This window comes from Coccinella septempunctata, chromosome 9, assembly GCF_907165205.1.
Source record: "Coccinella septempunctata chromosome 9, icCocSept1.1, whole genome shotgun sequence".
In the NCBI taxonomy this organism is placed as follows: domain Eukaryota; kingdom Metazoa; phylum Arthropoda; class Insecta; order Coleoptera; family Coccinellidae; genus Coccinella; species Coccinella septempunctata.
Window position 1 is genome coordinate 11,116,727 of NC_058197.1, and position 12,566 is coordinate 11,129,292.

At 35.4% G+C, this 12,566-nt stretch overlaps 2 protein-coding genes across 2 annotated transcripts in view; one reads left to right on the forward strand and one right to left on the reverse strand.

Annotated features, from left to right (window-relative positions):
* LOC123320672 (flotillin-2) overlaps positions 1 to 12,566 on the reverse strand; it is a 248,107-nt gene that overhangs the window by 188,211 nt on the left and 47,330 nt on the right. The gene's annotated exons all lie outside the window — the stretch shown is intronic.
* LOC123320660 (glucose dehydrogenase [FAD, quinone]-like) lies at positions 9,008 to 11,854 on the forward strand. The gene is made up of 5 exons (XM_044908036.1): positions 9,008 to 9,167; positions 9,366 to 9,599; positions 9,655 to 9,873; positions 10,121 to 10,495; positions 10,901 to 11,854. The coding sequence occupies exons 1-5, from the start codon at positions 9,029 to 9,031 to the stop codon at positions 11,809 to 11,811; spliced, it is 1,878 nt and encodes a 625-aa protein (XP_044763971.1). The 5' UTR covers positions 9,008 to 9,028; the 3' UTR covers positions 11,812 to 11,854.

Below are 12,566 nucleotides of genomic sequence, written 5' to 3' on the forward strand. Positions count from 1 at the left end.
ATTTTGATCAATAAACTCTATCAACAGAGTTGAAAACGAACTATCTTTCATCATTTCCTTAGTGACAATAAATGCAGTATGAATGAGAAATAAAAATGCTCAAAATAGTTTGACTATGAGGTGTTCATGAAGATAAAATTGATCTGTCTTGGATAAACGCGATAGATTATCGAAGGAACTGTAGATTAGGTACTTTCTAAAATAAATAATCACTTTTGCTGTTTTTCCACATAGCGATCATATCAAACTCATCAAAAGTTCATAACATCAATAACTAATTTCTTTAATTATTTCGTTCTTCAGCACAAGTCCATATATAAATGATGAACCAAATGATGAGTTTGGTCAGTGTTCGTGAACGTGAAATTGTCAATTCAAACTCCTCAAAAACATGAAAATCGTAAGTTACCCGATGTTAGAATACTACCCAGAAGCGCTCATTAATAACTTTTCGTAAAACAGATTCTGCTGACCAGTTTGCTGGTGGCTGTAAACTGCCTACCTCAACTTTCTAACCCAAGATGGCAGCATCATTTACAATCAGAAAATTTGGAGGAGAGCACAAGAGCGGTTCATGGCCGGTCCAATGGAACATCAATACTCAAAAAACCTACGGAGTTAGAGCTTCAGCAAAATAAAAATGCACAGTGAGTCCCTTGAAAAATTGTGCGAACAATGTACAAATAATTATTATAAACATGGTGTGAAAGAATAGTTGCGAAGATATTCAAGGGGTGATTCCTTGTCAAAAATAGTATGGGTCCAGCCCTCTAAAGATGGAAAGTTAGTTTCACAAGAACTTAACAGGAAAAACTAGAATATTCCGGTCCTGATGTGGATTTCGTTGAGAAGGGTACTCGTTAAGGCCTTGCACTTTAATTCATAGACCAAGTTTAATCCGAATCGGATAATTTTTCTATTTTTAAGTCATATTTCGACCAAATTTACAAATCATTCTGTGTGTGAGTAACAATGCAGTTTTGGACATATTAGCAGTTCCATAAGTTTCGTCCGTGTCATCTCTGGACAACCCGTATACTGAATAAATTCCTTCCCTCAAGCCAGTGACCAAGGAGTTTTAATTTCTTGAATATTTTTGAATTTCCAATGTGAAATGCTTTTCAGTCTTTACATATTCATGAGTGATAAGACAAATTAAACCTAGCCTATATAGGATATATTATGATATTCGAAACGAATCATTATTTTCAATATCATTACTTTCACGACACATACTCATATTTGAATCGCTTTAAGTTAAAGAGAAATATTGAAAAAAATCTGGAGAAAATCTTTTCTGGTGAACTCTAATTTTTAGTTATTCGTTCAATACGAACATCGACGACAAAATAAATGACCTAACACAGCAGAGGAGTGAAGTAAGGGATGGACTGAAAGTTGAGGGCTCTTATGGCTATAGCGATGGATTTTTCTGGAGGCTTATCCATTATGTTGCAGATGATAAAGGATACAGAATCGTCAAGTGAGTAGTTCTAACCCAAAATTTGTATAATATATCAAACACAATTATTTTTTTCGAAACAATACACTCAATCTCCTATTCTTCTGAATTTTGGACCCCATATGACACAGATTTAAATTCGATATTATAGGTGGTAGATAGCCTATATAGCTTACCATTTTCTGCATGATCAGAAATGGTAAACCGAGGGATGCAGTCACTTATATCCCTCAAAAACTAACATAAAGAAACTGTATTTTAGGTCTGAGGTAATTCCTTTGGAAGGTCCAAAGATAAATCTCGAAGGAACAGCATCCGTAGATACTGAAGCTCATGGTTCTCATTTGTCTTACAAGGTGAAAAGTATTTCTGCTGTTGGTCCAAAGGTTGTGGAGAAACTTGAATGAACAACTATGAGGCTACCCTAGGGACAGAATTTATGATGATTGTACATGCTTCTTTCATTGTTCTGATTATTGTGTTCATTCAATTCCTTATTGTAATAAAATTTTTGATATAGTTAGTGAATTCTGGTAGACTTTTCTTTCCACAACATTCTCACAATCCATCAAAAATGTCAAACTCATCCTAGATATCCATACCAGATATAGAGAACAGAAAAATAATGATTATTTAAAAGAGTCATCATATTATGAAGAAACAAGAACTTTGCTTTTTTGAAATTTCCTCTTCAATTCTTTATTACTTGAATGCTTAGATTGAACTGGAATTTTGTAAAAAATCCATTGTGTTAGCCATAGCAATTCCAAAGATAAACCATCGAGAACATCTTGAAAGCTGAACTCTGGTTAGTCATTCCTCTCAGAAAAGTATTTGTATCGCTCACAAGGGTTCTATCAAAAATGCATTCATACATTTTCGATGAGTGATGTCTCCTTTCAACTTCATTCCACATATTTCACACCACTCACCTGAAGAACAGGAAAATACGAAATAACCAATCAAATGTGAAGGGCGTCATCTAATTAAGAAGTTGAAACCAAAACTAGTTCAACTTGAAGGAAAATGATCATTCTACGAAAAAAAATTCGGCTAAATAACTTACGGACTGGCCAGCATCGGAATTAAACGTTAGTAGTGTTGCAACATGATAACCAAATTTGTCGCTATTTTGCTCCTAGTAGAATTCGCACTAGCACAGGTATCTTCAACAACATCTATATCTATTATCATAAGTCTGTTAGAAATCAAATTTATTCAACATTATGACCATCACTTTCGGAACTACAGCTTTTTTCATTCTGCCTTCAATTTTCTACCCTTGAAATAAGAAGATCGGATCGGAAAGCAGGTGAGGATCTTACTGGATGGTTCTCGATTTTTTTTTAAATTTCACAGAGGTTTGTCCAAAGGACCAAGTTTTCAATGGAAGATGGTGTTTTTCTATTGCATAGCAGCAAGAAGCATGATATAAAGATCATTGATAATAACATTTAAAATTAGCATTTAGGAGTAGATACTTATGCTTCTTGTTATTAAGAAAGAGGAGAATTCCAAAAACTAGATTCAAAATGAAAAAAGCTGGAATACTTTCATGAAAACCATCAAATGAATGAAAAACACAGTGTTATGCCATTGATGTTATATGCATTTTATATATAGGGCGTCTCATTTGGAAAATCAAGAGAAAACTATCATTTTTGTGATAACACTTCATTAGAGCTATTCAGCATGTCCTGTTTGTAAAAAGGTGGTCGAAGTTAGGATATTCCTTGAAATTTCTGGCACAAACATCAATTCGATAGCTATAATAAAAGGCATCTACCTAAAAAACCCAAAACGACAATCTGAAACCTATAGAAATTATGGGTGTTGAAAAAAGGTAACTTAACCCCCTATATAAGTCGGTTCATCATATCAAATTACTGTAAACTGATTCATCCAGTACAACTTTTTCTCTGTAAATTCTATGGTTTGGTATATAAAGTGGAGGGTTTTTTCAGAACCTTGTCATTACGATGTACTAATTTTTTTTTCAGAAAAAAACGTCCATATGAAACAACATATATTGAAATAAAATTGAAAGAGATGGAACAGTGACGTATATCAATTTTTTCTCTTGAAAATTTCATCAGTTATTCTGTATATAGGTTACTGATTGGCGCATTATAGAAAAATATGAAATGGTTATGTAAATATTGAAAAAAATATATTTCTTGGATGAATTCTCTCACGCTGTATTTCCGTAACGAAGAATTTTTGGTGTATATTAATTGGGGGAAAAAAACCGTATTTATTCATCCATTCATTCATTTTCACATTCATTTATTCAGTTATTTGAACATGCATTCTACTATAAGTGTCGATGCAGAGGTAAACAATGTTGGTTTCAAATGAAAATAAAAAATTATTTTTAGTTGCTTGGAGGAATTTCCAATCTGAAATAGTTTTCAAACACAAATTTTCAATGCGGGACATATCTCCTATATAATGTTCTCGACTGAGCAAATATAAATGGACCTACATTAAATAAGTTCTACTGACCTAAGAGTAGCTGAATGTACCGTTTCTTTTAGAGAAAACAAGTTTGCTCATGAATATATTCGCAAAGTGGATCGACTCCCCGAGAAACAAAAAAAAAACTCGACTCTGCTGACATAATTATTGTTAATCTGTTCTCAAATATCTTGTATATTAATATTTTCAATACTGATATAAGATATGAGGAACAAAGGGACACTTTCATTTCTAAAACTCGAACTTATTAATTATTTTTTAATTTTAATCAATTTTTCTTAAATTTCAGACAACGAAATCAACACTTCTCCATGAAACCAATGACAAAAATACCTTCAACTTGAAAGTACTTAAAAACCAACCTAATGACAGCTTAAACGCTGAGAAATCAACACAATCAAATCTCAACCAATCGAATTCACAGTCAGAAGACAGCACTAGAATTGATGAAACACCTGCGAGTATAACGACGCAAGAATCATCAAAAGAAAATTTGTATGACTCCAGATTTCCGTCAACTTATGCATCTCCGACAAGTGCGAAAGCTGATGGACTGGATGAAAACATCAAAAGAGAAGAATCCAGTACAATGGAAGAACTTCAGGATACCAGATCTGAGTCGGATGATCCCAAAAATGAATTTATTCGGTTCGTACAAACAGCTCTCATAAAGTCGTTGAGCATGCCACCGTCTCCTCTTAAACAAAAGATATCTCCTTTAGTTGTAAGAAAACTCATCGATATCACACGACAACTGAGGAAACAAACAGGTATTCAAGAGAAGCCTTTAAACCAAACAGCTTCGACCAAAAACTTCGATTCGGAAGATGTAACTAGACACCCAGAAGAGCATATCTACATTGAAGGGCAAGAGGAGTTCAATAAACATTTTCACGAATCACCACAGGAAGAAATATCTTGGTCGCCTCTTTCAACGTCAATACCTAGAACGTTTGAATATCAAACTCGAAATAGGCAAAATCCTCGTAAAGAAGAATCCCAGCATCGTTTCAGAGATACCCAAAGTGTGCCAAAGTCCAGACCTCGATATTCACATTATAATTCAACAAGGACAAGTTCGCAAAGGAGGTTGGGACAACTCCAGAGTCATTTTCGACGAGGAACTCAGAGTAATCGAAATAAAAGTAGATACAATCCAACATACACCGAAAAAGTAACCAGAAAATATAAAGATAATTATTTCACGAATATGCTGCAGAGTGAAGTGAAACAGTCAGTAGCGACAATAGAGAAAACCGAAGAAGAATTGGATCGTATTACATCTAAAAGCCAAGCCGAAAACGCCAGATACAGCTTCTCCTCGGACGTCCAAGATGATATCAATGGGAATTTACATCAGAGGCAAGAGACTAGAGATGGAACTAGAGTCACTGGGAGTTACACTTACGAAGATGGCTTCTTCAGAAGGACTGTGCATTACGTTGCTGATGAGGAAGGATACAGGATAGTTAAGTGAGTGCATCAAACTTGCTACATTACGTTTACCAAAAAACGTGTGTGAGTGTGTTTGAACTGTTTTTGAATTGTTTTTGAATGTGTATTTATGTATGTGTGTATTTTTGTTTATATGTTTGTTTGTTTCTTTGTTTGCGCTTGTGATTATGGGTGGGTAGTTGGGTGTGTGTTGTGGTTGAGGTTAAGTAGCCGGTTGTTGAGTGTTTCTGTGTGGGCGTGAATGTGCTGTGTGTGGTTTTGGTACTGTGTTACGATGTCGTACTTTGTGTGAGGTGTTTATAATCGGATAACCTGAATGGCTATATTTCAGGCAAGAGGTCGAAGAAATTGGTGATGGACCACTTTACAATCCCTATGGTTCGGCCAAAATACAATCTTACGTCGCTGGCAAAAACTTGAATTATCGAATTACTGGAAGTGACCTGATAGAAAGACCTCAAGTTCCGAATGAACCACCAAAATATAGACTGGATCGTGGATATGAATGGGAGTATCAGTAAGGATTCACGATGGTCACAATCAATCCAATAATTAACTGGTGTTATTGAGTTTTCCTTATAATTAATAACACAAGATACTAAATAAAAAAAATCTGAATTTAAACTATTGTACAATCTGATTGAGATAATCTAAATTGAGCAGAAGTGGAAGAATCAATAAACGAAAAATCAAACTCTCGATATGGAAATTTGAATATAAGAATTATACAGGGTGAGTCTTTGACTCCTACAAATATTTTAACAGTAGATTTCTTAGGTCAAATGATTGTTAAAATATTTGTTCAAGTCAAAGACTCATCCTGTCTATTTCAATAGCCTTACTTCTAATTCTTGTTGTTTTAAAAGCTTTTTGATGAAATAAAATTCATTGTTTGATTGCTCTCCACTCAAGTTTTCTTATGAGTACCAAACAGTTTTATATTTTTTGCTGAAAACGAGGTATTCGACATAAAAAAATCATCTCAAGTCCAGATTCATAATCAAATTTAAGTCCCTTCAAGCTAAAAGCTTCCTTCAGTGATATTTTTAGTAGTTTTAGAGAAAGCTTCAAAATTAAAGGTACCTACTTAAAGTTCAATCACGCCACTGGCCGTAAATGAGGTATCCATTTTTTCAAATCGAATTTTTCAGGCCGTTTCAAAAATATGGAAAAATTCGTGATTTATCTGGAATATATTCAACTTCAACGCCCTGTATCTTGGGAAAGAAGCATTTCCCAACGAAGGTCTTAAGGGCCTTTCCAAATACAAACAACTCAGACTTTGGTATCCTGAATTTGTTCGCAATGTTCCTATAATAATAGGAAATTTGTTTTGGCAACATTCCAGAGTATTCCAAAATCGGTACTCATCTGATAGTTATGACATATTTTCGCTGTTTCTTCGTTCTCAATAAAGAATACAATTCCATAATTGATGCTATTCAACAGAATTTGTAGTAAAATTGAGAATTCTTCGCTAGGTAAAACTGAAATTAGCATTGAATAATAATGAATGAGTAAATGCTCCTTGACCAATTCGAGTCTTTCAACAAGGACAGATATTCAATTAACAGGAATCCTTTCGGTTCCTTTATCTCTGTAAAAGGTCGATAAACTTTTGGTACGAAATTTAAAAAAATAAACGGGACGTTATTCAAATACGCACGGCGAAAATCGAATCGATGGGTTATTTGACCTCAACGAGACTGCGTTGAAGAACTCTTGGAGAAAAATGGTCGAGGGTCTTCAGATGTTTCTGGTACGTGTTATTATGAGAACGGGTCCTGTCTGTGAAAGTGTTTCAAGTTCAAACAGTCAAGTATCAACATCTGTTGTTATTGGATGTCCGGTAGGTATTTAAAGATGTAATACCTAATGAAGTTAATCTTAGCTACCTGAAAAATAATTAAATTTTTTCATACGAGAAAATGCGACCGATACCAAAATTATGTTTTTCAAATGCTGAATCAATAATATATCGAGGCATACAAAGTAGTAAAAAGTATCGCAAAAAATTCATATATTCGATTTCCAAAAAAATTGAAGCAATTTTGCGGACACAACTCTCTGAGAAATTTAACTATAGACAAGTTAAATTTCTTCTATTTGTTTCAAACTGTTCCTCATTATCCTTCATTTTATGTTCATATCTTCGGTATTTACTTTTTTGTAAAAAAAATGCTCGAATAGGTCACTTTTTATATCAAATCACACAACCTTTTGAATGTATGATAGAGAATTTCTTCATACGCCCACTACGAGAGGTTTTTGAATGGTATTTTATCACCCTGTCTTCCGCGAAATGCACTCTTTCAATTCTTCTACAATTTAACAATCGCTTTGGCACACTTGTAACGTTCTAAAAATCCATAATAGACTCAGGTAAATCAAAACCATGGTCCCTCTACTTTTTTGTAAAGAAAATCAACAAAAAATCAACAACTCAATACCTTTGAAATATGTCGGATAGATAAGAATAATATTGTCGAGATAAATTCCACCTTGCCTATTTTACTATTTCTGTTGTTACACCCCTCATTCCTATTCAAGATCATGGTGTTGTGCTCATCCCCGTTAGGGCGTTAAGGTCATTTTTATCGAAAAATCGAGGTATTAGGTTTTCGTTGGACTACCCTGTATATCGAATGTATTCATTCCACATCTATGGAATGTGTCGTATTCCATATCAAATACGCGAAAATGTTGAACTATTTACTAAGTGAATCGGAAAAAAACTTGTAAAACAAGAAAATTACTCATCGCAGTAGAATCAACAATTTTCTCGCATAGTTTGAGCGTTCTATCACCAAGATAAAATAATTGTCTCATAGTACAGGTAATGGTCATTTAAAGTTCCGTGCTATCAGTTCGGTAATCAAGAAGAGTTTTCAGTTACTCTAGGTTTCTTTCTTTACGTGCCTTATTGGTCTTCAAGTAAAATTAAATCACTTAAAATACTGAATTCCTACAGCAATCATCGAAAAGTAGTGTTGCAGTCTGTTGCATAAGATAAGTGAGTTTTTATTTATTCATTTATCCACGTATTCCTATGAGATCATAATACTAAGACGGAGATAGAAAAGCGAAAAAAGTTATAATGAAAAGTGTATTTGAAAAACGAGGTTTGTAGTAACATTGCCAATTACTCAAATTTTCAGAACAGTCCTTTGATTCGTTCTGCCATTCAGTGGGCTACACACTGTGGGACACCCTGTAAAGTGTGATTTAAGCCAATTATATTTCCTTTTTTTCTGCATTTCGGTTTAATTTCATATGTTCATTCTAATCAATGTTCGAATCAATCTCGAAAGCATCTTCGAAATACCTGAAAAATAAAAAAAAATTTGGGAAGCAAGTATTGAATTACCCTAAGAAAAAAATTAATCCACTTTTACTACAATTACCAATACCATGCAACAAAAGGTTGAAATAATGAATATTTTGTGCTTATATATAAAACTAATAACCGCAAAGGTAAAATAATAAACATAAAGAAAAAAGAAAAAAAAATTAATTATGTTAACTTGGTTTTGGTTATCCCAGTTTTTCTGCGACAATTCTAGATGACTGACCCATACTTTTCTTCAATTTTCAGTAGGCAGGCTCGATATTGGACTATTTTCAGATACTAGAATGAAGTTACAGTGGTTTATACTGTTCCTATTGTCAACGTACTTGATTTCTGTCGTAGATGGACAGAAAGATATGACAGATTTTCTTCTGAAGCAGATTACTATTCAGGCAGAAATGAATAACACGTTACATTTTAGAGGTATGCAAATGCAATAATTTTTTTCGGATTTCATTTCTTAAACAGCATATAACAATGGACTTCAGTACTTGTACTAATTTTGTTGTGATACAGATGAAGTTGGAAAGTGTATGGCCAAGTTCAAAGAAGTGTTTCAACCTGTTCATACACGATCCGTCAAAAACTCATGGGCAGTAGATCATTTGATATCAATTTCAGAATATGGAGATGGAGAAGAACCACAAAAATACGATTTCGTGATAATAGGGTCAGGTTCAGCAGGATCCGTGATTGCCAACAGACTATCCGAGGTACCTCAATGGAAAATCCTTCTTTTAGAAGTAGGTCGCGAAGCTACAGGGTTCTCCGACATACCCTTCCTAGCACCGGCCCTACAATTCACTGATCTCAACTGGGGATACACCATGGAGAAGCAGGAAGGAGTAGCTCTGGGTAAAAATTACCTCTTTGTAGATGAATCATGGAATTATGAAATTATTCTCTCTAGGTATGGTCAACCAGAGGATGCCTTGGCCCAGAGGGAAGGCTTTGGGTGGATCGACAATCATCAACTATATGCTGTACGTACGTGGAAATAAGGAAGATTACAACAACTGGGAGAAGATGGGTAATCCAGGTTGGGGATACAAAGATGTCTTCAAATATTTCGTGAAATCTGAGGATGCCATGCTGGCTGTGAACGATACAGGGTATCATGGAAAGGGAGGTAATTATCTGACAGAGATACCTCTCATCATGGTCCCTTCACTATTATTTTGTGTCTATAAACTCCAAATTTTCACTCATGGAACCTATTTGGGTTGACTATCAGTTAATCTTGTCGCCTGACTTATTTATTCATTGCACTGAAAACTCGCGCTGCCAATACAACAGAAACGAATGTAGAATTATTGAGTGTCACGAATTTCTGTAATGTACAGGTCAAGAGTTCATGTTTTTAAATGTCTCCTTAGGTTACCAAACCGTCCAAGATGTTCCCTTCAGGACAGAATCGGCTCATGCATGGGTGAAAGCCTGTCAAGAAGCTGGATACAAATATGTGGACTATAATGGCAAACAGCAGCTAGGAGTTTCGTACGTTCAAGGAACAATAACGAATGGCAGAAGATGCAGCGTCGAAAAAGCCTTCTTAAGACCTGCGAAGAACAGGCCAAACTTAACTATCCTCACAGGAGCTAGAGCTACTAAAATTCTCATTAATCCAGTAACACGAGAGGCTTACGGTGTTGAATATATCAGAAGGGGACGTACTTACACGGCCATGGCTGAAAAAGAAGTTATTTCTTCGGCTGGAGCTTTCCATTCGCCCCAACTCCTCATGCTTTCAGGTAGGGTTACTTTTAATTTTGGGAAATTCCATGATTAGTGTTATAGGAATCTGTCCAAAAGAACATCAAGACGAACATCTTGTGAAAGCAGTACAAGATCTTCGAGTTCGATAAGGCTATCTTACTTCTATTATAGGTTCCATAGCTTGATTTCAGAAGAGTACAATGTTTCATGTATATCAAAGTTGATCCAGAGAAAACGAAAGAAGAGCTCATTTCGTTGTTCTTGGTAGTCACATACATCTTGTAGCTTTGAAAACGAAGTATTTGCATCAAATTGACCAGAGATTCAATGCGATGAAGAAACCAACGAGTGGAAAACCAGGTGGTCAAGTTTTACGAATGATGTCTTTACGTTTTCTCTTTCCGGTTGATGACTTCTTCACCTTTTTTTCTGAATTGTAGGCATCGGACCAAAGGATCAACTCCAATCACTCAACATTTCCATAATCCAAGACCTCCAAGTGGGACAGAAAATGTACGATCATCTAACATTCCTAGGTCTTTTGTTCAGCGTCAACGAATCCATAACTATCAGAACTGAAGATATGTTCTCAATAAAATCATTCATTGAATGGAAATTTGGAAGGGGTCCATACACTGATCTTGGAGGAGTGGAGTCTTTCACTTATATAAAGGTTAAGGAAGAGGAACCAATTTCCCTACCTGACATCGAGCTTCTATTCATAGGTTTAGGACTCCACACAGACGCTGGGGCGTTAATAAGGAAGAGTTTTGGTTTAACCGACGAATCATTCAACGCGTTATGGAAACCACTGATAGGAAAACCGGGTTTTCAAGTTTTTCCAATGTTGCTCCATCCCAAATCATATGGAAAAATCAAGCTCACTTCTAAAGATCCACAGAAAGATCCTATATTCTACGGAAACTATTTCACGGATCCTCAGGATGAGGATATGAGAACTTTCATTGCTTCCATACGCGAAGTCCAAAGGATTGTGAACACCAGCCCATCCCTGCAAAAGTATGGCGCTAAAATGGTCCCTTGGTCCATAGCCGGTTGCGAGAGTGAAGAATTTGATTCGGACGATTATTGGAGGTGTGGACTACAACATTTGGCTCAAACACTGCACCACCAAGTGGCAACATGCAAAATGGGCCCTAAAGAGGACCCTGAAGCTGTGGTTGACCATGAGCTGAAGGTGTACGGGATCAAGAAGTTGAGAGTGGCTGATAGTAGTGTGGTACCCCTACCTATAGGGGCTCACATGAATGCACCCTCCATCATGGTAGGAGAGAAGGCTGCAGATATGGTTAAAGAAGAGTGGAAGAAGATAAACAAGGACAGTTTGTGAAATTTTAGAGCCAGAATGGGAAACAAGGCGTGATTTAAAAACGATTAAAGCATTTTAAAAGGACCGAAATAATGTGTAATGGGTTTCTACACTACAACCATTTATGTAGTGAAATTCAAGTGGATCTTGGTTGAAGAAAATGAAACTTAAAAACAACTTCATATTCATCTTCCAAAGAGTTGAAGAATATACTTTGACAAGTAGCTCATGTGGCCACTGTGCTTTAAATTCATTAAAATTCTTGCTATTTGTATTGGATTAATTTCAATGCACTTGACTGATGTTACTATTTTAAAATAAGAAGTGAAAATAAACTATTATCTTGGAATTGATTGATTTTCTTGGATTTCCCTCAATTGTTGCCATCCATCATAGTTTTTACAGAAAATGTGAGATAAAATAATACGAAGTTTGAAAATAAGGCTCAATGTAAAGAATACAAAGAAATCCCCAATTATCAATTTCTTCTTTTCAAAATGGTACCTCGTGCCTTCAATTTCTCTCAGCAAGGTCTAACATGTTTTATTCATATCTCATAGTCTAAAAGTGATGTTCTTTATTTGAATTATCTCATTTTCTAAATTTTAGGAATCGGACCAAGGGAGCATCTTCGAAAATTCGACATCCCTGTTCTTCAAGATCTTCCAGTGGGTCAAAAAATGTACGACCACATAACATTCGTAGGCCTCACATACACAGTCAACGAGAGCATAGTTTACAAGCAGGAAGAGTTGACAACGCCCAAGAGCATCATG

Excerpts from the sequence above, each read along its gene's own strand:
- LOC123320660 (XM_044908036.1), top strand. The coding sequence starts at position 9,029 with ATGAAGTTACAGTGGTTTATACTGTTCCTATTGTCAACGTACTTGATT. Across the intron at positions 9,600-9,654 it reads GCAGGAAGGAGTAGCTCTGG|GTATGGTCAACCAGAGGATG; the intron begins GTAAAAATTACC and ends TATTCTCTCTAG. Across the intron at positions 10,496-10,900 it reads CCAACTCCTCATGCTTTCAG|GCATCGGACCAAAGGATCAA; the intron begins GTAGGGTTACTT and ends TCTGAATTGTAG.